We start from the raw sequence: 27,913 nt of genomic DNA on the forward strand, positions 1-27,913 counted from the left end.
ATTTTTTTAGTAATCCAATTTTTCCATCATGTTTTTCCACAGTATTGCCAGATGAGAGAGAATTTCAGTATGCTGCTAAAATGAACAATTTGGAAACCATGGAAAAGCTGTTGAAAAAGAATGTTAATATAAATGCTGTAGATACTGTGAGTATGAAGCATCTAACAGATTGCTGATCTGAAATGTGACTCCTTGGGGTTGTGTGGTGGAATCCCTGTCAACTGCAAGGTAGTGAGGCTGCAGGAGTCCCTTCTAAGACCTCAGTAAGAAACATTTCATGTGTCCACTACAGACAGTAGGATTTGTGCAGCATAACTCACAGCTCTTTGCATTTGGCTATTAGTCTGTGCATCACATTGGGAACTAAGGGCTTCTGAATTGTGGTCCCTGCTCTGATGTTTACTCTGTGTTCTTGAGTGGCTAATTTCTCGAGTTTCCCATCTTTCAAAGCAGGAGAGCTTCACCTCACAGTCGTTTTGAGAATGAATTTATGCTGCTAGCGTTAACAAATTTCAAGTGTGAAGTGCTACTGTTTGGCTTGTATGGAACCACGGGAGCATTCTACCACATCCTCTGGCTCCAGGCTGAGATCAGAGTTCAGATTTGCCCTAGATAGATACAAATGCATTTCTTATGCTGACATCCACTCTAGGCCTAAAATCTGAGGATGTATACTTCACAGTAACAAAATATAGCGCTGTGTTTCACATGAGAGGTAGTTCAACAGCAATGGAGCGGTTGTGATATTTATCTGGGAGTTGTGGAGAACAGTTTGCCCTCAGTGACTATGTACAAATCATCTACCCATGAATATCCAATGTTACTTAATCATGGGTTCTGAAAAAACTTGTTTCCCATGCCCATGGGCATTTTTCCCTCACTGGAGAATTGAGGAGATAGTACAAGTGCATTCCCTGGTTTGTTTGTGAAAAAGAGAGGGAGACAAAAATGTCTTTTGAGTAAACTTCTCTTGAACAATGGAAGTGTTCTCATCAATTACATAGTACTCTAAAAAGTCACTTTAAAAATAGTTCTTGCTTCGTTATTGCCTTCCAGAATTCAGGAAACTAAACTAAATAATTTTCCAGTCCAGTAGTTTGAATCTTTACTCTGTCATCTTAAATCAGACCTATAATAGCTTTACTAGCATAGCTACGTGGGTGTTGTGCATTGATTGATTCTCCTAGTGGGACATAGCTTATACTGGCAAAAACATTATTTTGCTCATGTTGATTATTCCTGCCCCTGTGCTCCCAAGCCAAATAAGTAAGGGTGCCAAAAGGTGAGTTTTGCTGATAGAACTGTTTCTGTGCAAGAGGCTTTTTCTGGCATAAATTCACATCATAAATCCTACCTTTTTTATCCTTTTAATACACATAGCTGTAAATTTAAACTTATACATGGATAAGTCAGCTGACTGCAGAGAAGCATACGAGAACAAATCCAAACTGATTTAAAGTTAATTGGTTAAATCACTTACATATCCTTGTATGGAAACTTGCAGTGAATTATGTTAAATCCAGTTATGTTCACTTCAACTGGAAGCAAAACTCTCTCTACTAAAGTTTAATTCAATTTAACCAATCCCTTTTAAATTCACACCATTAATTACTTTAATGAAAAATTAATCAAGTGTTCCTGTTAAGCATTAAGCCTATTCACCTGTGTAAAATTACTCACTGTTTGCAAGGTGGAAGCTTTCATTTACATTGATAATGATTCAGTCTGGGAAGATGACTAATATTGAGTGAGGGAGGGAGGGATCTCATCATGCATTGCAGAGATACAGTCAAAAGCAAGGAGGATACCAAAAGCAAATCTAATTGTGTAGATCTAGTCCTCAGCTTTTCAAATCAAACCATATAATAAAATAGTAAACATGGATGCTTCCTGTACTGTATGCATCTCCTCGAGGCAGTATACAATTAATCCCACTTTGACATTTCAGTGAAGGCATCATGCAACACAGAGTAACTAAATCATTCTGGTTCTACAAGAAATCTTTAAGATCAACACCAAAATTCTATCCAAGGGAAGAAAAGTGCAGATAAAGACCAAGTGTGGCTGTTGAAGGAGAAATATGCATATGTATCAGAGAATTCAGAAATCCTGATCACCTGCACAAGGAAAAGAACTGTATTACGGACCTGACAACCAAAGCTTTGCTTATTTCAGCTGAAGCGCACCGCATTCCATTTTGCTGTTGCGAGAAGCCATATATCGGTGGTGGATTTTCTTCTCCATCACAAAGCTAGACTTGATATGGTGGATCAGGTAAGCTGATTTACATGTTTTGATTAACACAGTTTAGGAACCTCTTAGGGGGAAAGTAAAAGTAGATATTTGCCTTATGCTCCTCATTTTACAAAGTTAAGTGCTTCCTGTAAATGGTTCAGTTTCTCTTAAGACTGCACACACTTATATGAAAAAATATTGTTAGAGGAAAAACACCTTGTCCAGAGCTTTGGCTATGTTGAATACCTGAGTGAGCGCAAGGGTGGTTGAAGCTAACCTGTGCAAATATGCTGTCTGTGGTAGTTTTGTATTAATCATTGGCCACTTTATACAAAAGCAATCACTAAAAGTAAAAATGAGCTCTGGGGATTGCTAGGACCTCAGAAAGTAACTCCTTGTGTTCTTTGCCTCCATTTTTATGTGAGTAAATGCAAAATGCTTAATGCAAAACTGTCAGCTACTCTGCACCCTTCAAGACATTAGGAGTTTAGCAGTGTGTGGCTGCTTTGGTTGGGCCAGATGGTGATCCACAGTGCAAGATTTGATTCAGATATTTAAACTCAATGTATGGTATATTAATGAACAGGCTATTCAAACTAGGAGTTTTCCAGTGAACCGAATAACGAAAAGAGATGATTAATTTATCTTTTTTTCCCCGTTTGCTTCTTTCTCCTTATCCACTGTATGTGGCAGTGTTTCAGTTGTAAGTAAGACAAATTCCAGGTTGTGGAGGGTGGAGGGAGAAAGCTGCTTTGTTTTCACATTGTATTCGAATGAAAATAAGACGAGAGAGACCTGTCAGTTCCAGTTACCAGCAGCTCCTGGCTTAAGCATGTTCTTACAGTGCAGGTAACCATCTCCTCACTAGTGCTGCTTGAGTTGCTCTGAAATGGTCTCCCAACCTGCCCTGTCAGTGAATACCTCACATACTGCTTTGAAGAAATACGGCTGTCTTTCCGGATCCTATGAGCTACTAAGCAAATCTTGCACTGTTGTGCAAGCTGAAAGACGTTGCCTGAATGAAGTACTCTAGAATTAATAGGCTATGATATAAATGCTAAGTAGACAGTTTTCTTTGAGTAGTAGCGCTCTCTATAGCAACAGTTAAGAAATGGATCCCTGGATCTTTTACAGACTACTACTGGGTACAGTGTTAATGTAATTTTATTTTATATCTATTGTAAATTGTTCTTTATGGCAAATTGTTTTTCAGTGGCTATCTCCCAGATTTGTTCAGGCAATAAGGTGACTCAAAACATTTTTATTGGTCCTTTAATTGCCTTGATAGGGTGAATTGAAGCCAGGTTGGAAATATAGGCCCTCCCCCTATGTTTGGGTTCTATTAAACACTCAGAATCTCATTCTCATTAAGGATTACCTTTTAATTATTAGCTGTCTGTAATTCTTAGATGTTGTTAACCATCTTTGTTGAAAGACCATTGGAAACACTCCATCATAATTAGCTTACAGAGCTTAAATATTATGACATTACATAATGTATTTGACAGTGATTCATGTACTCTTTGGCATTCAGTTTGATCTTGCAATAGATAACAAGTAGAATGAAGATACTATGACTTTATTTCTTACTCCATTTCAGTTTCTGACATACTTTTTGTATAATAAATGTAGGGTCTTAAGCATTCTTAACATTTCTTAGTACAAAAAGTAAGCTGATTAAAAACACCCAATAATGTTCTTAGCAGCAGATATGTGGTACTCCCACATTTAGATTGGACACTTGTCATAACTCGTGGAGATAGTTAAGATGTTTATTGATTAAGGAGCACATCTCTAAGAAACCAAGAATATATTAATTGGCTAATAAACATACCACTATTATTAGTAGTATTAATTCACAATTATATCACTCCAGGTTGCAGTGATTGAGTTACAATTCTATTGCTTATTATCAGTATTAACATTGATACACAATTACATTACTGCAAAGAAATCTTATACTGCTAAGCTGCAATTCTGTTTCTTGTCCTTTTGCACACAACATCAAGGTAAAAGTTTATCTCTTCTTATCTACCCTACCATCCCAACTCTTGCAGACATGGCCCTGATGGAGAGGCCAGCAGAAGAGTCCAAGGTAGTCCCTTCCTGTGTTGGGGAGGAGCTTGGGTCTTCAGGTCACCTTCACCACTGTCAGCAGGAATCCACAATCACAAGATTGTGGACATCATGGGATCCTTCCCTTTTTTGTTCTCCAACTGGTTTTATACCTTATTTGTATTTTTAACATTATTTTTTCTTTTCCTGAACCCACCTTTTTTGCTACCCTTGTGCCTCCTTTTCTCTTCCCAGACTCCTCCCTATCAAACAGCCCATGCACAGAATCACACAGAGTGGCTAAGATGGGAACCTCTGGAGATGACCTTGTCCAGCCTCCTCCTCAGAGCACAGTCATGAAGAGCGGGTTGCGCAGAGCTATGTGCAGTTGGGCTTTGATTATCTCCAAGGATGCAGACTCCATAACCTCTCTGGGCAATTGATTTCAGTGTTAGACCATCCTTAGAGTAAAAAAGGTTTTTCTTATGTTTAAGACAATCTTCCTGGACTTCAATTTGTGCCCATTACCTCTTTCCCTATCACTGGACACTACTGAGTGTGGCTGCATCTTTTTTACAGACAAGAGTCTGGCTGCATCTTTTTTACTCTCTTTCATCACATATTTATACACAACGCTAAGATCCATCTCAGCCTTCTTTGGCTAAACAGTCTCAGGTCTCTCAACCTCTCCTCATATGTCAGATGTCCCTTAATCATCTTTGTGGCTCTTTCTTTGCTGGACTCTGTGCTGTATGTCCACGTCTCTCCTATACTGGGAAGGCCAGCACTGGACACAGTACTCCAGGTGTGTCTCACCAGTGAGTAGAGGGGAAGGATCACCCCCCTTGACTAGGTGGCAGTACTTTTCCTAATGCAGCCCAGGATGCCATTTGCCTTGTGTGCTTCAATGGCACATTGCTGGCTCATGTTCAACTTAGTGTCCACCAGGAGCCCCAAGTCCTTCCTTGCTGAGCTGCTTTCCAGGCAGTTGGCCCCCAGTCAGTACTGGTGCCTGGGGATGCTCCTCCCCAGGTACAGGACTTTGCATTTCCCCTTTTTGAATTTCATGAGGTTCCTGTCAGCCCATTTCTCCAGCCTATCAAGGTCCTTCTGGATGGCAGCACACCAATCTGGTCCATCAGCCACTCCTCCCAATTTAATGTTGGCTATAAATTTGCTGTGGGTACACTCTGCCCCATCATTCAGGTAATTAATGACCAATGCCTAGCATGCATTGCTAGTGACTGGTCTCCAGCTGGACTTTGTGCTGCTGATCAGAAGACATTGGACCTGGCAGTGTAGCTGGCTTTTAGCACACCTTGGTATATCTATCTATGCCTGCACTTCATCAGTTTGTCTGCAAGGATGTCATGACGGACAGTGTCAAAACTGCTATGAAAATTGAGATAAACATTCACTTCTCTCCACTCATCCACCAGGCTAGTCTTCTCATTGCATAAGGCTATCAGGTTTAGTAACTTTTTCTCCTTGGTCACAGTTAGGAATGTTTTTCAGGGCAGCATTTGAGCCACAGTTGTAAATTTTGCCCAAGCCCAGCTATATTCTTTTAGCCTGTGCACCAGATGCAAGTTCCATATTGCCCTCCACTGTTTTCCACTGCAATTTCTGCTTGCTGTGCCCAGTTTGGGGCTCCCCAGTCCAGGAAAGACATTGATAAGCTGGAGCGAGTCCAGTGCAGAGCCCCTAGGATGATTAGGACTGGGGCACATGGTGTATGAAGATATGCTGAGAGCTGGGTCTGCTCAGCCTTGGAAGGAGAATGGTAAGGGTGAGACCTTATGGCTGTCTACAGATACGTAAGGGGACAACATAGAGAAGACAGAGACAGGCTCTTCTCAGAGGGGCAGTGATAGGACAAGGAACAATGGACAAAAATTGCAATACAGGAGGTCCCTATTAGGTACAAGGAGAAAACAAAAAATCACTGTCAGAGTGGTCAAACACTAGAACAGATTTTCCAGAGAGTCTGTGGAGTCTCAATCTTTAGCGCATTCAAAACTTGACAGGAGAGAGTCCTGAGCAACCTGATCGAATGGGACTGCCTTTGAGCAGGAGGCCGTAGAAGTGTGACCTCCAGAGGTCTCTGTCAGCCTGAACTGTTTTGTTATTCAGTGAGTAGTTTGTGAGTACTGTCCTGAAGTCTCTGTAACAGCAAGCATCCTGCTGTCCAAAGTGCACCAACCAACATGCACAAAACCTGCTCCTGTTCTCTATTAGAGATGGAAATCAAGCTATTTTTTCCTCATTTACAGAGGAGAAACTGGGGAAGGTTTATAACTGTTAAGGAAGTCTCTTGATCCCTCTTGCTTCCTTTAGGTTGCTCTGACTCCATCTCTTTGGGTGCTTTTATGGTGGAGTATGAATGTCTTGTGTTTACACAGGACTTAGCATAATGAGCCATAATTTGTCATGTTCCACCTGGACACAGTACACAGAAATTGAGAGAGAGATGTGGAATAGGTAGAGAGATCTGTGGCCAAGAGGGGAAACACGGACTGGAAGTTCCATATCTCTATTCCTTTTGGCTCTAAGAAGCTAACAACAGAAGTTTTTTTCCTGTAAGAGAATAACTTTTTAGAGAATTTGAGAGAAGAAAAGAGAACCTTAAAAAGAGGGCTAACTGGAGAATCATGGTGACTCATGGAAATATAGTCATTACATATCATCACCTGAAATGTCATCCTCTGCACCCAGTGCTATCTATCTACATCGTTTCTGGGGAGATTGAAATATTTCCAGGTAGTATTTAATTCCCCCCCCCCATCTTAAAATGGGATCAGTCCTTCTCTGGCGATGCTAGACATTCTGTCAAGAAGAGGGGTAGCCTGAACATTTAGCTAGGCCTTGATGCATGACATCTAGCTTAAATTAAGTGAGATGAATCCCACTCACACTGCCAGGTGTTAATACTGATTTTCTAAGAGCCTGCAGAGCTGAACCCACTCATACACTGAATTAATCAAAAAGATTTAAAGAATTTGACTTGAGGTATTTTGATGGTAATTTCTGCCTTTATTGTTTTATTTGAAGCATGGCCTGACAGTGATTCATCTTGCAGCTTGGACTGGAAATCTGGATATAATGCGAAAATTAGTCAAAGCTGGCGCTGATCAAAAGGCTAAGAATGAGGTTTGTTGATGACAAATTTTTACCAACTCTAAACCTGTTTATGTTGGAAAAAAACCCTTGTTCTTACAAAGTTGCTTATGTTTTTTTCAGGAAGGAATGAATGTACTGCACTTTGCAGCTCAGAACAACAGCGTTAAAATAGTTGATTATTTTCTCCAAGATCTTCACCTGAATGACTTGAACAAGCCTGATGGGGTACAGTATGTTTCTTTCTGTTTATTTCTTTTATGTCATGAGGCATCTGTTGTGGGCAAAACAATCTTGACTTGGGGAATTTCAGTTAAGTTTAATTTATTGCCAGTTATATAAACTTCTAATTACTGATTTGGGTATTGAGAAACAAGTAAGACAAAGAGCCAGACAAGCACTTAGGGAAAACACCTTTCCTTTCTCTTTGCCTGACTCAACTGAACTCCAGACACCTCTCCTCCCCTGCTCCCCCTGCTTTTGCTGCACATGATGCTCAGTCCCATGGATGAGGTGATGGCAGGCAGAGGAGGCTGGGGTCAGTCAGTCAGTGGTTTCCTTTTTTTTTTTCCTGCTCTTTGTTTCTTACTCTTTCCGTCTGCTCCAGCAAGGGTTCTTCACAGGCTGCAGTCACCCGTAGGGTGTACCTCCTCCTGTGTCTCCTGCCTTGCCTCCTCTCATGTGTCCTCCTGTTACCTCCCCTTGTGCATCCTCCCCGAAGCAGTGACCACTTTTTCTTAAATATGTTTCCATAGAGGTATCACATGCTTCTCTGAAGGGTTGAGTGCTGACACATGGTGGGTCAGTTTTGTCCATGGTGGAGCCAGCTGAAAATAGCTGTGACCAGCACAGGGCAGTCAGTCTCTGACCTCCTCCCACACTGCTCACTTCTGCAGCCCCCTGCCCTTACCAAAACTTGCCAGTTATGGCCAACACAGGCATATTTCGCAAATGTAGAACATAAAACTATGTGCAGCTATCCTCTTCAACAGTGCACCAACTCTTCAACAGTGCCAGGGTGTTGTCCTCATCAGGTTTGCTGTGTTCTTATTTTTCCTTCCCACAATGTTAGGATCTTGCTTTGAAGGCTTATTTAGCTAAGTAGGATGTTTTATCTTTTCATGAGAAAAATCTAGTCTTGTAGGATCTGTCACCAAAAGAACAAAGCTCCCCTATCCTTTTTTCTGAGTCTCGAATTGTATTGACCCAATAGTGCAAAATTCAGAATCCTTTCTACATGTGACAAGGCTGACAAAACAGGCTTAATTTAACAAAACAAACCTTTGTGTTTTAAGCCTTGGGAAGGGAAAGGTGAAGAAGAATGTTCTTTATGTTGAGATTATTTCATAATTATCTATTAGTTGCTTGCATTTTTTTTCTTAGACATTTAATATAGACCACTAGTTGGTTAGACAGCCTCCCTGTCTGACCAGTGGTACGGTTTTATGTCAAGATAACTTTCTGCAGTTGAGTTGTAAACAGTTGGAAAAGTTTTTGTTAGTTTAACCACCTCCAAAAAAGCTGCCCACAATATACAGCACTAAATTCAAGTCCTGGATGAAACTTCTGAGATATGGTTGTTCTGGTCTGTGTTTGTAGAATTCAGATTGAATGTGCTATGCCATGGAAATAAATCTTGCAACTTCTTTACTGCCTGTTTCTGAGCATCCTCAGACTTTTAATGAAACAATTCTTTTGATAAATAGTTTCATAGTGAGAATAATTAAGAATTAAATATTTAGAGCACATTTTCTACTTTGTTACCATTTCCAAACAGTTTTAAAATATTTTCTTCAGATTATGCAAGATGTAGAATCTGATTTTTTATACTAAGTAAATATTGCATCTTTTTTTTAAATTCTTACTCTTCTTGTATTAATCTACTTTTTTGTTAATTTACTTAGTCACGTGATATATAAATTTTTATGCAGAACATACATACACATATGCATGCCATATATCTAGTAACTGGAAGCAAAGTATTTTTACTTTCGATAACACTGTGTTTCTTTCCATATTTTTTTTCCTAGAAAGGTAAAAAGCCATTTCTTCTGGCATCTGAAAAAGGCCATGTTGACATGATAAACACTTTGATTACTCTGAAGCTGTTTACCTCTGAAAAAGATAAGGTAGAGGTTTCTTTTCCACAAAAGTACAACTAAAAATGTGCTTGTGAAAGATTACTTCATTTCAGCGTAGTTACTACATAACCAAGTGGTACGAATAAGCTGTGCAGATGTCATGATGCTGGCAGTGATATATATTGGACCAACAAATATGCAAGGATGATGATTCTTCAGTAATTAAGGGATGACAGTGGAACTTCTGGTCTTATTGCCAGGACAATTTTCCATAAGCATTAATAATTAACGTAAAGCAAGACTGGCATATGCTGTCTGTTCCGAGAAGTGGCAAAGTCTGACGATAAGGTGCTAGCCTCTGTACTGGGAGATCATGTTTCCCAGTTTTTTGCTCTGCTTGGCTGTCTGTGCATCACTGCTAAGTCCCACATGACTAATTTTTCAAAGTTGCTTAAATACTTCAGGATGCAAATAAACACCCATAGGTATTTTTCAGAAGTGCCTAAACACTTCAATCTGATTGAGTTTGCTTTTGACACTGCATTTTAAGGTGTCTAACTAACTTCCAAAGTCTTCCCTTAGATTTCCTTACTCCTTACTTCACTATTTGTGGAATGAGCCTGTCAATGTTTCTCTGCATCCAAGACACTGCACGGATAAATACATTAAAAATTGGAAAATGGTCAGATACTGCATTTATAGAACCATCTAAGCAAGCACCTAGGAAGTTTTTGTTTGTTTTGGTTTTAGTTTTGGTGATACTTTAAAAGCTGCAGTACAACCTGGAGCTCTGATGTGCTAAGTAGTTTATCAGCAGCAGTTAAACAACAGTGTTGTCCCAGATATCTAGCAGGCTGACATGTAAAGCAGCAATGATGGGAGGCAAATGTTGTGATCCTAAAGAGTAAGTAGGTGAGAAGCCAGGACAGCAACTCATCTCATGGGTCACTGAAAGGAAAAGCACTGTAACCATCAGTTAACAAACATACCTTTTCCTAAAATGTAGTTGATTTTTCTGCCCCTCCACCTCCTGAGTGCTCTGATTGAAAAGCTGTTCTGGACCCTCATTTCTCTAAGGGGTAGAATCCTTCTCCAAATTTCTAGCTGCAGTTTGTTTCTAGCCAGATTTATACTTGTTCTTATGCCAGCATTGTCTTCTAGCTCAAAAGCTGCTGCTCTTCCTGATAATCATCTAGCTTGTTCTTTGGTTTTGTGTGTTCTTTTTTATTTTTTTCTTAATTAGCTAGTCAGGAGTTATACTGATGGTGAAGAGGATTGAAGATTGTGATGTTGGCACAGGATTATATACACTTACCTAGGTTTTGGCCATTTGTCTTTAAATCAGTGCTTTTGGGGGACTGATGTCTGCATCCTTGTAGGAACCAGTGCCCAAGTGGATTTGATCTTCTGATTAATTCTTTAGGAGTTAGAATTTTAGGTCTTTTTGGTAACACTGCATTTTTCAGAATATGAGACAACCAACTAGACAAAGGTCACATCTGCATGCATGTGAAAAGGTTCCTTTCAGATTGGTCTGAATCATGGAACATGCTGTGTGGATCTGCCTCCTTCCCCTTTTGTGTAAAAGAGAGATGGAAAGACCAAAGGCTTTGTGTTTAAATGTATGTATGTTGGTTTTACTTAATGTTTTGACTTTATTCTGGGTTTTAAAATATCTTATTTGACATTTTAATTTCCAGGAGGGAAACACAGCATTGCATCTAGCAGCCAAAAATGGTCACGGCAAAGTTGTAGAAATTCTGCTTCAACAGTGGGAGGAAATAAATGACCTCAATCAGGTAAGGACACAGAAATTACTGAAAGAGATAAAGTCAGAAATTTGAAAAAATCAGCTGAAAAATAACATTTTAAAGGAATAAATGTTGCACTGAGTAGACTTCATTAGTTCTGCTGTTTTTCTAATACTTTTGCACCCTAATCCATTGTCCCTCCTCCAGTAAATTCATCTCCATTAACTCCTTCTTCCTCTGTCCTCTATTCCTCACTCAGTGGCCTCCCCTCTGCCTCGAATGCCCTTGCATTACTGGTAGAAGGAAACAGAGGCAGGCCTAACCTCCACCTTGCTTCCTGTCCTCCAGCATTTCTGGCCATGTGATCCCATTCCTTTTAGTGTCTCTGGTGCTTTTCAGGCTATTCATTGAGCTAGTTCAATATGCATACCCAGCACATACTATCACAGGCACCTCAGCAAAGAGGTCTCAGATTTGTACCTTGTTCATCTGATCTCAACTGATTGCACAGAGTTGGCTGCAGACACTGCCTACCCATTTTTTCTTCCCCGAGTTAATGTTGGTGAGCTCAGCCAGCATATTCATAAATTGCATATTAGCTGTGAAGGTTGTAGCCCTGAGTTGATGCACTCGTGATCTTAATTTTAAGGCTTAAAGTAGGGGTGGAGGAGGAAAATGCACACTAACTACTCGACTCAGCATTCCTGCTTTCCTTGTGTCTTCTGCTTCTTCTGCAGCCCAGCTGGAACGAACTGGGCAAGTTAATTCACTTTGTAGTGGGCCGTTGTGCCCATTGTGGGAGCCTGCCATGTGGTTGACAGTCTGTTCTGCTGGCCCTGCAGGCGAAATGAGTAAGGGATACCCACTCTTAACCAAGGCCCTCCTCTTCCTTAATCAGCAACAGATACATGGGTCGAGGGTTTCTCTCTTATCCAACTTGTCTGTAATTTCCAGCTCGCAAGCTTTGAGGCACATGAGCCCTTTTGAAATGTGAAGCCCTTGTGTTTCCAAGCCTTGTCTAACAACGTTGCTTCTGCACACAAATCTTGTACTGCTTGTGCCCCTGCCTTGCCATGGTGAATGGTGTGGGCCTTCTTGTCCAGCTGGAGATGTTCTGGATAAACAGGTGTCTCTTTTCCCAGCATGAGCAAAGCACTAAAATATATTAAGTTTACCAGAATAATGGTGGCAGGAGTTTAAGCAAAGAAAAATCAGGATTTATTGAGGCTTCTGTGAATGCTGAAAAATTAGAACAACTTTCAGTAAACCTTTGTGCATTTTAGGAGTTGAGAAGCAGGGATTAGATCATTGTGCAGCAACGTAACTTATTTCAGAGACTTGCTGTGGAGACATGGAGACTTTTTTTGGGTGAGAAGATTTGAAATAAATACGCAACAGGATTATTCCTGCTGAAAGTGCTCCTTGTAACTACCACTAGAGTAGGGAATTCGTCAGAAATCCATGGTGTTGGACTAACAGAAATTGGCACTTATGTGCTAGCATGCTAGAGGTGTTGCTTAGTGTTGAATGGCAGCAATTGCTACCTACCGTCTTTGTTTCTGTGCCTGTTGCTAACAATCTTCAATGAAAAGAGCACAATTAATATCTATTATTTATCTGTACTGTAAACCTTACTGTACATCTGTCCACATAAATGTCATCTGTCACTTAAGTGTTGGTGAGTTGCCATTTCATTTAAATATTAATTTAGGAGCATGCAGGTTGTGTTCTCTTGTGACCATCTCCCTTTTCTATTGAGCTGGACAGGTCTGATAGAGCTAACCCGTTTTGTGTCACAGCCTTATCATCATGTGGCTTAAACTGGGTTGGGACAGACATTTTCTCTCTGTTTGTCTAGAATGGAGAAACTCCATTTTACTTGTCTGTTGAAGGAGGACATGAAAAATGTGCTGAACTCTTACTGGAAGCAGGGAGTGACATCAATATTTTAACTCAAGTATGTACACAGTATCCCTTCAGCACACTGGTACTGGGACATTCTGGACTGGTATATTCGCTCTGCTTATTTTTATGAAATGGTAAAAAAAAAATAGAATTGGGAATGTAGAGAGTGCTAACAGAATAACAGTGATGTGGAAGAAATACAGCATAGATTTATTTCACAGAATACTGTGGTGGAGCTTTTTTATTTACTCTCTGTCCAATAGTAAAACATATGACTAGGAAATGTAACTAACTAGGATAATTGAAAATCCTTCTTTTTGGCAGCATATATGACTGATGACAAACCTGTTAACCACATCTGGTTCCTGGACTCCAGTCCAGCACACATCTGTTGAATGGCCTTGGCTTGTCTGCCTGTGAGAAGTTTATGATTCCAGCGGGCTGAGACCTTGTTTGTTTTAGCAGATTTAGAATTACTAAATGAAATTTTTCTATTGATTTATTTTTAGAAGTTTGTCAATGTGATTGTACTTGCTTGTTAGAGGTCAAACTGAACTAACAGACTGGGACGCATGTTAGCTTTGTCATTGTCCCCAGTGCAGGGTAGCTGACAATGCTGATTTATCCCTTTCCTAAGGGAGATTGAAAAAGTCTATCAAATACTGGTGGTTTTAGCATGCTTGTTCTCATATAGAAAAAAATGGGAAGTTCCTTCCATATTTACAAAAACACATGACACTAACTGCTAATCCACTTAATTTTATATCATTTTATCAAAGGGTGGGGGTTTTTGGGGGTGGATAATAACACAAATTTAAATAAAAGATTATCTGGTATTGATAACTCTCTAGTGCTGTTTTTCCAGCAACAAAAATTTAAGTTTTTGCTGTCCATACCATTTCTTTCAGAACAAAAGCAGTGCTTTGCAGATTGCAATTCAGAATAGACATCTATCCTTGGTCACTTTTCTTATTGATAAGAATATTGACCTGGTCCCTAAACCTGAGGTGAGTGTATATCAGTATAATTGTTCTACTGTTTTTTGTGTGTCCTGTCTTTTATGGCCTTCCTTGGAGATACAGACAGCTGAATAAGACTGACTAGTTCCTTTTTTTTTTTTTTTTTTTTTTTTTTTTTTTAAATCTACGTATTATTATGTGGTTTATGGATGTTGGTTAGCAATATGTTGTACAAACTTAGTGCCTGGACAGACTGGTGCAGTGCAGTGTAGAAGTGGCCAGGCTAAGCCAAGGACTGAGCACTATGAGAAGATGAGCAAAGTACCCTGCTTGAACTAAGCAGCAGTAATGCAGACATCCCTGTGTGCCACTTCATCTTGTCATGGGCAAAGAGTTAACACCTGTAACTGATTTTGAATAAAGGTAAATAAAAGGTAAATAAACACTTCAGTGCTTTCACCCTCTGCACTCAAAGCATCTGCCTTCAAAATCTGCATGCCACCATTCTTTGGGGTTTTAAAAGAATGAGGTAGGCCTAATATTCAAATCTTGTCTCAATTTAGATATTACAGTTGTTACCTCTGAAATTTCCTGTGCATAGGGAATTATTTTCCACTTCTACAGTACAGGATGTAAATACAATCTGGGCTTCTTGACTTATCTGCCATGATCACTGGCCTGTTACATAATCTTATCAAGAAAGAACAATTTATTATCTACTTGAAATGATTTATTTTAAAGATCGAGCAGTTGTGCTGCTTGCTCTCATTAGCTTTCTGTAGTAGAAGCAAGTCATAAAATTCTAACCTAGGATTTGGAAACATTTCCAGTGCAGCATTGTGTAAGAGCTTGCTTTATTTTTCTGTAGCCCTGAAGAAATGGCTGTGGTTTATAAAGACACTAATGAACTGGCACGAGTGAATGGCACTGCTATGGAATTATTTTTCAGCTGTATTTAACAAGAAACTGATGAGTCACATGTTCAACATGCAAAGTGATCTTGCTGATCTAATGGATTGTGACTGGCGTTGGACCTGCACCCCAGTTACTTTCATGAATAATCACTCAACTAAAAAATCCTTAATTTCTTTATAGCTGTAATTTGCTTTTTATAAATATGACAGCAGGTCAGTTTAGTATGAAGAATATTTCCAGCAGCTATATGTGACAAGTTTATTCCTGGAAAGTAGATTTTGACATCTGTTTACCCAGTACAGACCCAATACAGAACTAATCTGTCTCCAGCCTATTGAACTAAGGGCAAATGCACTTTTCTGAGGGAACAGAAACATTACCCTAACCTGTCTATTGTCAGCCAAGGGTAGCAGCACATCCCAGGTATGAACACATAAGAGGAGTGCCTTGCATGTTCCTACGTGGTGACAAACCGGTATGCACCCTGTACACTCCAACACTTCCAGGTTTCTCAGCTGTATTTGTTTACCTGCTGCTGTAGGCGTTGCAGGAGCAGGTTGCCATCTCTGGCATAACTCCACACCTCAGGGTGCAGTTTTGAACCTCTGCTAGAGCATCTCACCTTTGCAAGGGGCAGATTTTAATAGGAACCTCCTTCTTGTTTGCATGAACTTACAATAATATACCCAAGTTAATAGTTTTTTTATTTTCCCTCCACAGCAGAAGAATTCCCCTCTCCATTTAGCAGTCATCAATAATCATCTACCAGTAGTAAAAAGCCTCTTGGATGCCAATCATGATATAAACTCCTTAAATCATGTAAGAAAAACTGGGAATTAACACAACTTCACTTGTAAAGAGGAGATTATGTGGATTTTGCTTGAAATATTTTTTTTCCTTATGAGCTTAGGGTACAAAGGAATAGGAAGGAAGAGGCAGTTCCCTCTCTATTTTTTGCATGTGTGCATATGTATTAGTCACTGGTACATGCTGTGCTAGTATTGCTTGCGCAAGATAAGGATAGCAAAATGCTATCTACTCAGAAAATATTTGGATTAATTTATTGTTCGAGTGTTACAATTTATGTGTAATAAATGACAGAAATGTCTCAATGTTACTGATCTCAGAGGGAAACCCAGTGCAGAGTGTCACTTGGCTGGGATGGAGTTAGATTTTTTTCATAGCAGCCATGTGGTGGTGTTTTAGCTTTGTGACCACAACCAGCGCTGGTGAGGCACCAGTGTTTCAGCTGTTGCTGAACAGAGTTTGCATAACACTGAGGCCGCCTCTGTTTCACACTCTGACCCTCCAGTGAATACACTGGGGATGTCCAGGGAGCTGGGAGGTGACACAACCAAGCAGATGACCAGAGCTGATGCTCCACCCAACATCACACCATGTGATGAGGTCACAGGTCTCTGTGGTGGAATTGGCTAGTGCATTCGGCTGTTAACTGAATGGTTGGTGGTTCAAGCCCACCCAGGGACACCGGCATTGTCTGGCCTCTGCTTGGTGCTGGTGGTCTTTAGAGGCCTGGTTGGTTGTTGGCCAGTTTGCTGTAGACCACCACCACTAATCCCCTCAGGCATTGGATACCCTTCTCTGTGGAAGGCCATATGATGCACGCCAATGTATTTACTTTGGTGCTGGCTTGCTTGATCCCTTTTTTGCTGTACAAAACCTCCTGTAATTGTTAATGACCTTTTTCAACTTTTGTTTCGTATCACTTTGTTTTGCTTTGCCTGGGAGACCCATGATAAAAGCACTGGCCTTGAGACTAATCTGGTATTTCTGGGCTGTATGCTGCTGGTATCCAGGTACTTAGAGAACCATCTCATGGAGAAAATCAGCAATTACACCTTTCTCCTTTTCACCTTGGCGAGATGCTTTGTGGAGAATGGACTGAAAGGCACCTACCCCTCCTTCTCCTCCAGGATAGGTCTCTCCCACCTTCTTGTAACAGCCTCTCAGTTCCTTGAATATCCTTGTGTAATCAAACTGTTCATACTAGTGTGTGTCATGAGCCTGATTTTGATTTTTATTCATAATGTCACACAGGAATGTGCCTGGAGGCAGTCGATCCGGGTGGCAGGGTGTGTGGGAGGAGTTGGGCAGGTGCCTGGGGGCTTGTATTGCCTCCAATAGCTTGGGATTTCATGGCTGAACAGGCATGTAGTCCCAGGTAATTAGTACACCCTTTGAAAGAGTGGAGCCTTGCCTGCCTCAATGGAACATGGTGACTTCTAATACTGTGTTGGGGCCTGGCCCATGCCTACTGAGCTGCCATCCAGTGCCCTCAAAAGAGAAAGAGGATCTCCTGATCAGTGAGCACACAAAGGGCCGATGAGGTCTCTTGCTCTGAAGCCACCCATATAGACATTGAAAAGGTCACTCAGTGGCTTAACCAGAGACCCAGCCCTCAAGTATAATAGTTGCTCCTGTACTCAAGAAGAAATAGTGGAAGTGGATGTTGACTTGGTTAGTAAGAGAAGCAGCAGCTCCTGCTGAGGGGTGGAAGGGGCAAGAGTCAGAAGAGGCAGCCTGGCCTGCAGCAGGACAGGAGAGGGAAGAGACAGGAATGACAAAAGAGATGAAAACTACCTAGTCCCCATCTCTGAACATCCTATGAGATAGGTAGCAAGTACTCATCCATCAGCAAGGTGAGCACACTGCTGTCTAGTTGCACCAGTGCTGGGAAGGTAGGGAAACCCAGCAGCTGCGGTCCATCTCTAAGGACTATGAGTTTGACAAAGGGATCAGAAGACAGGCAGCCACCTGCAGGCCTCTGGAGGTGGCTCTTATCAAGTGTGAAGGCAAAGTATCTCCTCCTGGCTTGTAAACCAGCAAGGCAAGTAGACTACCACAGAAGAAGGTATCCAGTGTCTGAGGGAGTTAATGGTGGTGGAGGTGGTCTACAGCAACCCGGCCAACAACCAGGCCTCCAAAGATTCTGATGACATCCAGTGCTTCTGGTTTGTGTGGCAGAAGTTTGTACAGAGCTTGTGGATGTTGTACACTGGCACCCTGGCCATAATGGACTTGGCAGACATTGAGGCACCAACTGTGTATAGACTGGCCTGCGAGCTGCAGCACTTCAAAGAAACTTTCCAGCTGTGGAGACACTGTCCCACCAGGTCTGTTCAGTCCCACATAGGGCATTGTGGCTCCCTGTTGGGGAAACACCCTGGTCTCCTGTGGCAGGTGGGGATGCTCCTCACGATCTTAACAAGGGCTAGTCTTTGAGAAATCTGTAGTTTGCCCCTTCCTATTGATAATTTTATTGCTAAAGATTAATTTATACACATTTCTGAGGGAGGCAGAGGCTGTTGTTTGTGGCTGGAGTCAAGTATGATGATAAGCTCTTCTGTCACATACCATAGAGAATTTCATAAACTTCATGAACACATCCTTGAGAGATGTTTTACACTTTGTCTATAGCATGTCTGAAGTGACATACAATAGCTATATACGTATCTCTAAATTACTGCAGAGAACAAAGTAGGATGTGGTGTTGGGGGAAATTTATGAGGTCATGTGGTTATAGTGTGTATTCCCAAAAAAGCTGAGGAGAGACTAATGTGGAACCCTGAGGCTGGTGTTTCTTGGCGTGTAAGGTCTTGGTGTTTGACTCTGCAACCTTTAAGTTAAGATCTAAAGGCTGGTTTTCTAACCAGACCTACAGAATGTAGACTTGCAACACAGACAAGCATAGGTACAAAACCTTCAACTTAAAAGGATGCTGTGTCACATGAAACATGCTAAAGGACATGTCCAGATATGGAGGACTTCCACAAATAACATATATTATTTGCTGCTGCATTACACCCATAGATGTCTGGAATTTCATATATTCTGTAGAAGGATAGATAAATAAATAGCTATTATTTGGGTACATGCAGCTGTGTGGAGACTACACAACCCTCATTTCAGACCCAAAGATTAGACCTGAAACTCAATGCCCCTTTAGCTGTACTTCTTGTTAATGCTTTAGTTTTGTTTAATGCTTTTTTTTCCCTCCTTTTTCTTGTGCGTGTGTGTTTTAAGGTTCACTGAACTCATTATGCAGCAGGTAGATTTCTGCTACATGTCACCATTTTGTGGCAGGTCTGGCTAACAAACCCTGTTGTGAACTGTGGCACAATGTACTAACGAAAAATATGGATGCTCAGTTGTCTTTGCATGAATTTCAGCAGGGAAAATGTTACTCGAGAGGTATGGGTGGGGGTTGGCAGTTGCATGAAGCTCTCTGTCCAAAACACCTTGTTTTAAGAAGGAAGAGAGCGAGCTTGTTAGGTTACAGTAGTACATTAGAGGGGCATGACAGCAACTTTTTCCTGAGCCAGCTGGAACTCCTGCCTGGTTTTCCTACAGAGATCACAGGTACTGTCTTATTTGCCTGAAACAAAACTGGCAGTTAGATCACTCAAAAGTGAAATGATTTCATTCTGTTCAATGTTCTCTAGCCAAGGCAGTCTCTTGTGAATCTTCTTTTGATTCAGATTGTGAGCACTCTGCTTCTAAGAGGGAGTTTGACTTACTGTATTTATTTGGTGTCATTAATTCCAGAGGCAGGAAACCCCTCTACATCTGGCAGCTGATCTTGGCAATGTGGAGCTGGTGGAAGTGCTGCTGAAGGCAGGCTGCGATCTCAAGACTGTGGATAAGGTAGATTGCATTCCTTACCCATTCAAGGATTATGTGATTTTATTTTGTGTTTTATAACCTTCTTCCCAGACATGCAGGAACTACTTGTTGGCAGTTGTCTTTCCTAGGTAAAGCTGTTAGTTGTTACAAAGGAAGTCTTCTTTTAGTACTGCTGTACTTACTGCTTGCAGAGATCTGAAATGGTTTTAGTGAAAAGCTGTAAAACTTCTAAGCTCTGTAGTTTGAAGGGTAAACCCTGCTGGCAGATATTTCTGATGGAAAAAAGGACTAGGCTTATGGAGCGGAAAACAGCCTGCGGCTGTTGTAACTGTGTACCCACAGCCATATTCATTGCCAGGAGAGGCACAGGTATAGGCGGCTTCACTAAGTGCAGTCATGGTGCATTTGCCCTTTAGCACTGTGGGCCATCTGGAAATGGGTGTGGTGTCCCTGAGAAGCCATCCCAGATACATTCAGGTGGGTGCTTTGACCCTGTTGCTGATGGGCAGCCTGGAAAGACTGAGGCAAGAATGGCAATGGCTGGAAGAAGTACCAAAGCAAAGAAACTGGAGAAGTGCTTTTGAAAGGACAGAGTACCAAATCCAGTTCCTAAAATTTTTGCTAAATTACTTCAAGATTGATCTTCCCCTTTTTATACTGTTACCACTGTATTGAGTTTTTGTATGACTCACTTGACAGATTTGATGTTTATTGTGAGCAAAATCTAGCTCTTTGGTAATTTTAAGAAGTAATTTTCCTGCACAAAACTATCTTGATGAGGACTAATGTTTTACAGACTAGGATCATCTCTTTTTTCCCTATCCTGACATGAGGCTTGGGGCTCTGAGTGTGGATGACACAGTTGATGTGTTTTGGGAGGCTGAGGTAACGTGCTGCATTGCAGTTAAGCCTTCCCATTCAGAATCATGCCTACACTAGCCAGGGAGCTGCAGTTCTCATATGGGCTAACCCAGAATGAAATCTTGTCTGCTTTAGACAGCACCTTAGCCAGTAGAAAATTGTCTCTACCTATTTGTATTCCAAGGGCAGGCACAGAAAATGACTTCTTATTGCCTGCTTTGACATTAAGCACCTGCAAGCCATTGGGCTGAGTAGTGCCCTGGTGTTACAGCAGTGTTGACAGAGTTCAGGGCATGTTATGAGAATATGACTCTGAGCCAGCACAAATTCTGTCACCTTTCTGCATTGGTTTTATTTCCTGGAGTAGCTTTTCACTTGCCTGTTTGCTGGATGACCTGAGGCCATGCCACCGCTGAGAACATTTGCAAGTACAGCCCTCTGAACTGAATTGGTGCTGAAATGCCAAAAATGTTCCCGTCCTTACTGAACAGTAGGCAGCAAAAAGGGAATCCTGCTTCGATTGCACATTTTTCCTGGCCTCCATCTCCCAGAAGTAAGACTCCATGCATGTCATGCATTGGCATGAGTTGCAAACTGTTGCTCAGGAAATGGTTTCTCCGGAGTTCTTCCTTCCTGCCTCCCATCTGCAGATATAATTGTAGTTGGTTGTGATGATTGATAGTGCAGACAGTGGTCCCTGTGTGCAGGACTGCTGTGCTACCTGTACACGCAGGACGCCAGCAGTATTTGCACTAGCACAGGAGGCCAGAAACACCCGTTTTTCCACCCCTCCACCTCCTTGTGAAATGCAGAGCATCTTTCCAGATATGTGACCCAAGCAGCTCTTGTGGTCTCTGGACTCTTCACATATAAAGTATGTCCATGCTATAAAAATTTTATGAAATGCAAATGCCTTGGCTTCCAGTGTGATGCTTTCCTAAAGAATGATCTTGAGCAGAGTGAGGAGCTAGAACTCAAACAGTATATATTGGAGAACTTCATAATAGCTGGAGAGTTGAAACACCTTATAATTTAACTACTTAACCTTCTAATTAAAGAGTTGGCTTCTTTTAGGTCTAATTTTCTAGAATGCCTAGCACTTGGTATGTGGAGAATACCCTGAATATTTAAATCTGAGGCAGCTCCACTCAGGGCAAACCTGCTGAAAACACAATTGCAGAGAGAAATGGACAATTGCAGAGAGAACCCTGTAGAGCCCCTGATATGCCTTTACGTCAAAGTGCTGATAGTGGAGATGGGTTCAGGTTGACTGAGCAGCCCTCTGCAGCCATAACTAAAGCAATGGCTTTTAATTCCTTTGTCTGTAAACCATGAAATACCACCTTCAGTTGTGCTCACTTCAGTTGTCATGAGAAAGTCATTCCCACACCCTCTTTACGTTTTGTGAGCCAGCTTCTCTTACTGTCCAAAACAAGACACAGGTTTGCCCTTAAATTTGGAGAGCCATTGCCAGCTTATCGATCTGAAATGCCAGTTTAACCATAACATGGGAATGAACTGTATTTGAGGTAGTTTTCAGGCTGCAGGTGCCTGGGCTTGCATCAAGTTGGAAGCAGCGACTGGAGCGCACAAGATGGTATGAAGTATGCAGCAGTCTCAGTGCAGGAGGCTTCTGAAAGCAGCTGTACCTCACCAGAAACTCTTTAGGGAGTTCAGTGCAGGAAAAAATTGACCACCTTTGGGCTGAGGGCACACAGCTCATGCAAAGCATAGAACTTTGATTGTAGCTACCCTGAAGCCATGAAATTGTAGTAAAACATTTTCTTGAAAAAAAGGGATGGAGCTCTGTAAATGAAGCTCCTGTGTTTCTTCTATGATATACTTATCCTCATATATATGAGATAATCACATCCGGGGCTGCATCAAAAGAAGTGTGACCAGCAGGTTGAGGGAGGTGATCCTGCCCCTCTACTCCACTCTCGTGAGACCCCACCTGGAGTACTGCGTCCAGCTCTGGGGGCCCCAGTACAGGAGAGACATGGAGCTGTTGGAGTGAGTCCAGAGGAGGGCCACGAAGATGCTCAAAGGGCTGGAGCTGAGAGAGTTGGGGTGGTTCTGCATGGAGAAGGCTCCAGGGACACCTAATTGCAGTCTTCCAGTACCTGAAGGGGGTCTACAGAAAAGCTGGAGAGGGACTGTTCACCATGGCATGGTGTTCAAGGCCAGGTTGGATGGGGCTTTGGGCAATCTGGTCTAGTGGAGGGTGTCCCTGCCCATGGCAGGGGGGTTGGAACTAGATGATCTTTGAGGTCCCTTCCAACCCAAACCATTCTATGATTCTATGAATGTTCTGATTCACTATCTCTGCTTTCAGCATGGAAAAACTGCACTAGCTGTAGCATCAAGGAGCAATCACGCCCTCATTGTAGATATGATCATTAAAGCAGAAAGGTATTATGCCACGAAACAGGTAAGAGATATCTTTCATTACACTGAAAAGAACTATAAGGGAAAAGCCGATTCTGATCTTGAAGCGCCTTTTGCCTGAGGTGGTTCCTTTTGGCAGGTCGCAAGACTGGCCTTGATAAATTGAGGTTAGAATTGGAAACAGGAAGGTCTCTACTCCATCCAGGTTTTATTCCTGACTAGCTATAAAATTATAGACAGATCTTATAGTTTTCTTGCATCATGCCCTACACACAGAGATGAAGGGGTGGAGAGAGATTCTGACCCAAATTCAAACTGTGCCATCAGCATCAGGACTGGGACGACCTGAATCCACATTGATCCCCCTGTCCTTTGGTACAGCAAAATCTGTGGTTGAAAAAATGGAGGGGTGCAGGTGACTGCCACTCCTTTGCTACTAAGGGCTTAGCTGCTTTGGCAGGAGCTCCCTCTTCTGTTTTATGTGTGTTAATTATAAAACACAATCAATGAAATGCAAAAGAACCAGGCAATAAGTGTGAAGGATGTGGGTTAGATTGACCTCAGATTGTCTGAATTTCTTACCTTTTTTCCCTAGTTACTATTTAAACATAGGCTGCTTACTGATGGCCCTCCCTAAAGGAGTAAGAGTCAGATGTATTCAAATGTATATGACAATTATTTTGGCCTGCATTGACTATCCCACATCACTCATGAATATGTATACACTCTATAGGCGGTAAGTGTCTGAACAAGAAAAGCTAAGCTTAGTACTTAAAATCAAAGGAGTATTTGGAGCTGGGCTGCTGGTGAGGCCCATGTGCCTAGTGATGTGCCTTGAAACTCAGACACAGCCCAAATGGGTCTTGAAAAATTCAAGACATCTCATGTCACGGGGTCTTAATGGGACCATTTAGTTCTGAGAAAGTTTATTCAGTCAATGACAGTTGTAGCAATGAGCCATGAAGAACCTGCTATACCTACACACTTGATGAAAGGGAGGTATTTCACAGGATGGTGAAGGTTCATTTTAGGGCCTATTAATGCTCCATAAATCAGTCTTGTATTGGCTTACTCAGTTTTTCTTGTTTGGAGCCATAGGTTTATGTGGGCTCCCTGAGAATTGATTCAATTTGCTGGGTTTTGACACAATACAGTTTAAAATCCCCATCTCTCAAATACACTGTTTGTTTGTAACCTGGTCCTAGTGAGGCAGTAAAAGACATCTCTTGTAGCATCCACCATAAAACCTGCAAGAAGGAAGATGCTAACACAATCTATTTATGTAGAGCAAGTAATTCTGTGAGCACCAGAGCTAGCAAACCAGGGCAAAAGGATGGGTGAAATGAATTCATTTGATTGTCAGCTCTCGCACTTTCATTGCTGAGCTGCCATGCAAATCTATAACTTCATTCTCATTCCTGCTGGGAAATGTTTATTTTACTAGGTTTGCCAAGTGCGTCCTGGAGCAGTATAAGCATACTGACCCTGCCTGAGTGCAGGGACATCAATTAGCCGGTCTTATACCATTCCACTCCAGACCTAAGTGTCCAAACCCCTGACACTTAATGTTGCAGGGCATTGTGCTGGTAAATCACAGATCTAGATTAATTATCATGAAAAACACCTCCATGAACTCCCTGTGTTGTGCATATTTATCTGCATCAGTTCAGCTGGAGTTGTCATGTATGTTATTGTTTCTTTTGGCTTAAAGGGGAATTAGAAGTGAAGTCATCTGTTGCCAGAGAAGGCATGACAAGTCTGACAGCTGTGAGCCCATAATGCTCCTAACCTTTCGGCACTGTTTACTGAATTGCCTAGGAAGAAGAGGAGATGTTTAAGCAGATGGTTTTCTGCAAGAGCTCCACAAATGTTGGGATAGAGAAACAGAAGTATTTGCATCCCATTACCTGAAGCTAAGAGCACAGCCTTTGGGAGCAGCTTAGATCTTACAGTTATGAAATATGCTGTTCTTCCGGTGGTGTTACCATATAGGAAATGGAAGCATTTTGAACCATTATTTTAAGAACTCTTTTTGTTACATTGAGCTTACTTATCATCTGTGCCCAGGCGTTAATTACAAAAGGAAATTTCATGTTACTGTGAGAATGTGCACATGATACTAATGTGTGTGAGAGTGTCGTCTTCTCCATTTACCCTTTTTATATTTACTGCTTCTATCTAACCTTTCCCTGTCAATGCCCAGGCTGTCAATGATGGGATTCGAGGGCTGCTGTTACTGTCCCACCCTGCTATTGCCTAGACACACAACTAGCAGCAAAGAGAAGCTGTGCTGCTGCAAAGGGAGGAGAAAAATGTTTGTTTGTTTGTGAGGGGTTTTTGGGGTTTTGTTTTGTTTTTTTTAAACCTCTGAAGAGAAACACTGAACTGGGGAGAGCCTGAAGCTGTCCTGTAGAATGTCCTAAATGTCACCAGGTGGTGTCAGGAAGCATGAAATAAAGTCTGCACAAGAAAAATGGAATCAAACATACATGACAATGCTTGTTTATTGAACTAAGATTATTTTTTTTTTCTTGCAAGACCCTCATAAGGTTAGGAAATAACTCTGGTTTATTTTTTGGAATTTAATCTGGAATGGAGTATTTTATGCTCAGCACTTTTCAAATGCTGCCATTTCCTTTTCTTGCTTAGTATCTACTTTGTAATCTTGTGTCAACTTCCTGAAGACATTTTTCACTTAAGACACTGACTTGAAACAGGACTAGCACGTAAACAAAATGAAATATCAAAGTCATGTGAGCCTACCTACACTAGTAGTGAGGCTTTTCCCTGGGCGCTGCCCAGCTAGGGCTGAAATCACTGCTAGAAGAGTTTTGCAGAGGTGCCAAACAAGAAGCAACCCCATCACTCCTGTTTCAGATGAGCCATTCACATGGTGGCAACATCACTTTTAATCTGGAGGGTAAAATACTTGTGGTTTTGGTATCTATCTGGTTTTGCAGATGCAGGCAATAAAACTAGATCCAGGTGCAACGTGCATGTGCTTATTCGTCCTTAGACACTTTGCTGAACGAGGCTCTGCGTGCTAAACCCAATGGCTTGTCCTGCCACCACACGACCTGGTAGTCCCCGCTTCAGCCAAGCTGAGCTGATAGGGCACAGGCAGGAACAACTTGAGCAGCTGCCACACCAGTGGTGCCTAGCCTCTTCTCAGGGAGAGGTTAGCACTTCGAGAAGCAAGAGGAGAGGAAGAACTGTGGTTGAAACTGTGGTGTTCAAAATGTGACATATGAAGCAGAGCCAAGGAGCACACCAGTGCTGGTGTAGTACTTGCCCTTACTTCCTAGTGTGTATCAAGCGCCAGAGAAAGTGGTTTATTTTGCATTTAACTTAGTAAGATATAGCAGTAGACACAGGGGGACTTCATTTTTGTTCTGTTATTAAGACAGTAATAACATCATCCATGCTCAGACATCTTCCAAAGAGCTCTACCAGCCAGAGTTCCTTTACCTGCACTGAGCAAATCCTGTCAGTAGCTACACACGGCTGTACAGGACACAGTGTTCACTGCTTGCTATGCAAAGGTTCCCAGCTTCATTACAAAATTTATCACCTGCTTTCTTTTTCAGGAACATCTAGCTCATAGTGACGATAGGTCAGATTTCAGCTTGTCCTTCAAACAAGATCATAGTACACAGACCAAGCAAATTCGTTCATCCCTGTGGAATCTAGCATACAACCAGCTAAAACCCCAGGAATGGAAAAAACTGGCCCTGTTCTGGAAGTTCACAGATGAACAAATTAAAGCTATTGAAGAACAATGGACAGGTAACAATATCTGAATGGCTAGACATAATATATAAGCTATAAAAAACACAAGGCAGAGTTGCTTTTAAACTATGTGAGTATCACAGATATGCACTGGCCATAATGCTCTTATTTAAATTATGAAAAAGAGTGGATACAAGCCTTGTCCCTGGTTCCTGGGAAATGATGCTGTAGAAGTACAGGCCACTTCTGTTCCCCCTCTTGGCCTGAAGGAACCTTCATCTTTAGAAATCAAAAATAGCAGCAGCGAGCAGTGTGGAAGGGTCTTGCAGGTCATGCTGCAAGTGAGGACCTGGGGAGCCCCGTGACACATGAAGACCTTGTTCGCACTCTGTCTTCACAGCTGCCATGAAACAGCAGTTTCTGGTTTCAGGCATCTCAAGTGCTGGGAAAGCAATATTTCTATAGCATGCATTGTACTTGTTTACTACTAATCCAGGGTATATTTCCACATGTTGAGCAAAAATTAAAGGAAAAAATTAATTTTAAGATACATTAGCTTCTCCCCTTTACAGTAGCCTTAGTATAAAACTAGAATTTTGTTTTGCTTTTTTTTTCTTTTTTAACCTTTTTAAGTCTCAGTCTTCATTTTGCTTCTAGGTGAGAAAACAAATAAGAGTAAAAGAGTATGTTTTAAAACCTCTTGGAACTCTAGAAGTGCAAAAGCACAAAATACAGTTTCCAGCACGTAGAACAGATAAATGCTTTGTGTATTGCATAGGGAAAAAAAGTTATAAGGAACACGGAAACAGGATGTTGCTCATCTGGTTACACGGCATATTGCTGGCTCATCAGAACCCTGTCAAGCATATGTATGAAAATCTGGTGGAAGCAGGATTTCAGCCTTTAGCTGGTAAGTTGTGTTGTGGTGTACAGAGCTGGAGGACACTCTCTTCCTTTCTGGGAATGTGCCCTTGCCGGGGGGTGAGGTTGCTTGAGGAAGGGAGTTTAAGTGAGACTTGAGATTTCTAAAGGAAGATAAAAATGTGCAAACTTTGCTTCCCTCCTTTGTCCTGCAAACACGGTTAAAATATGATTTGCCATCCTTCAGTTAGATTAGTCTGACCCTTATAAAAAGTAGAGCATGTCAAGCAAGCTTTTTCTCTTCTTGCTTTACAGAGAAGATCAGAGCTGCAAGTGACACTGACATGGACTCCAGAAAATGTGCCATTTCATGAGTTCATTAATAAAACCTGGCAGTTTTATATAAATATAT

The 27,913-nt window shown here is 41.5% G+C and overlaps 1 protein-coding gene across 1 annotated transcript; it reads left to right on the forward strand.

Moving 5' to 3' along the window:
- The first annotated feature begins 48 nt into the window (after nucleotides 1-48).
- Nucleotides 49-27,895, forward strand: ANKDD1B (ankyrin repeat and death domain containing 1B). The gene is made up of 14 exons (XM_010309702.2): nucleotides 49-146; nucleotides 2,176-2,274; nucleotides 7,342-7,440; nucleotides 7,531-7,635; nucleotides 9,438-9,536; nucleotides 11,189-11,287; nucleotides 13,098-13,196; nucleotides 14,053-14,151; nucleotides 15,739-15,837; nucleotides 19,585-19,683; nucleotides 22,859-22,954; nucleotides 26,499-26,697; nucleotides 27,419-27,550; nucleotides 27,817-27,895. The coding sequence occupies exons 1-14, from the start codon at nucleotides 81-83 to the stop codon at nucleotides 27,873-27,875; spliced, it is 1,449 nt and encodes a 482-aa protein (XP_010308004.2). The 5' UTR covers nucleotides 49-80; the 3' UTR covers nucleotides 27,876-27,895.
- Nucleotides 27,896-27,913: the final 18 nt, after the last annotated feature.

The sequence above is a fragment of the Balearica regulorum genome, chromosome Z, assembly GCF_011004875.1.
Source record: "Balearica regulorum gibbericeps isolate bBalReg1 chromosome Z, bBalReg1.pri, whole genome shotgun sequence".
NCBI lineage: Eukaryota > Metazoa > Chordata > Aves > Gruiformes > Gruidae > Balearica > Balearica regulorum.

Excerpts from the sequence above, each read along its gene's own strand:
- ANKDD1B (XM_010309702.2), top strand. The coding sequence starts at position 81 with ATGAACAATTTGGAAACCATGGAAAAGCTGTTGAAAAAGAATGTTAAT. Across the intron at positions 2,275-7,341 it reads GACTTGATATGGTGGATCAG|CATGGCCTGACAGTGATTCA; the intron begins GTAAGCTGATTT and ends TTTTATTTGAAG. Across the intron at positions 14,152-15,738 it reads ACCTGGTCCCTAAACCTGAG|CAGAAGAATTCCCCTCTCCA; the intron begins GTGAGTGTATAT and ends TTCCCTCCACAG.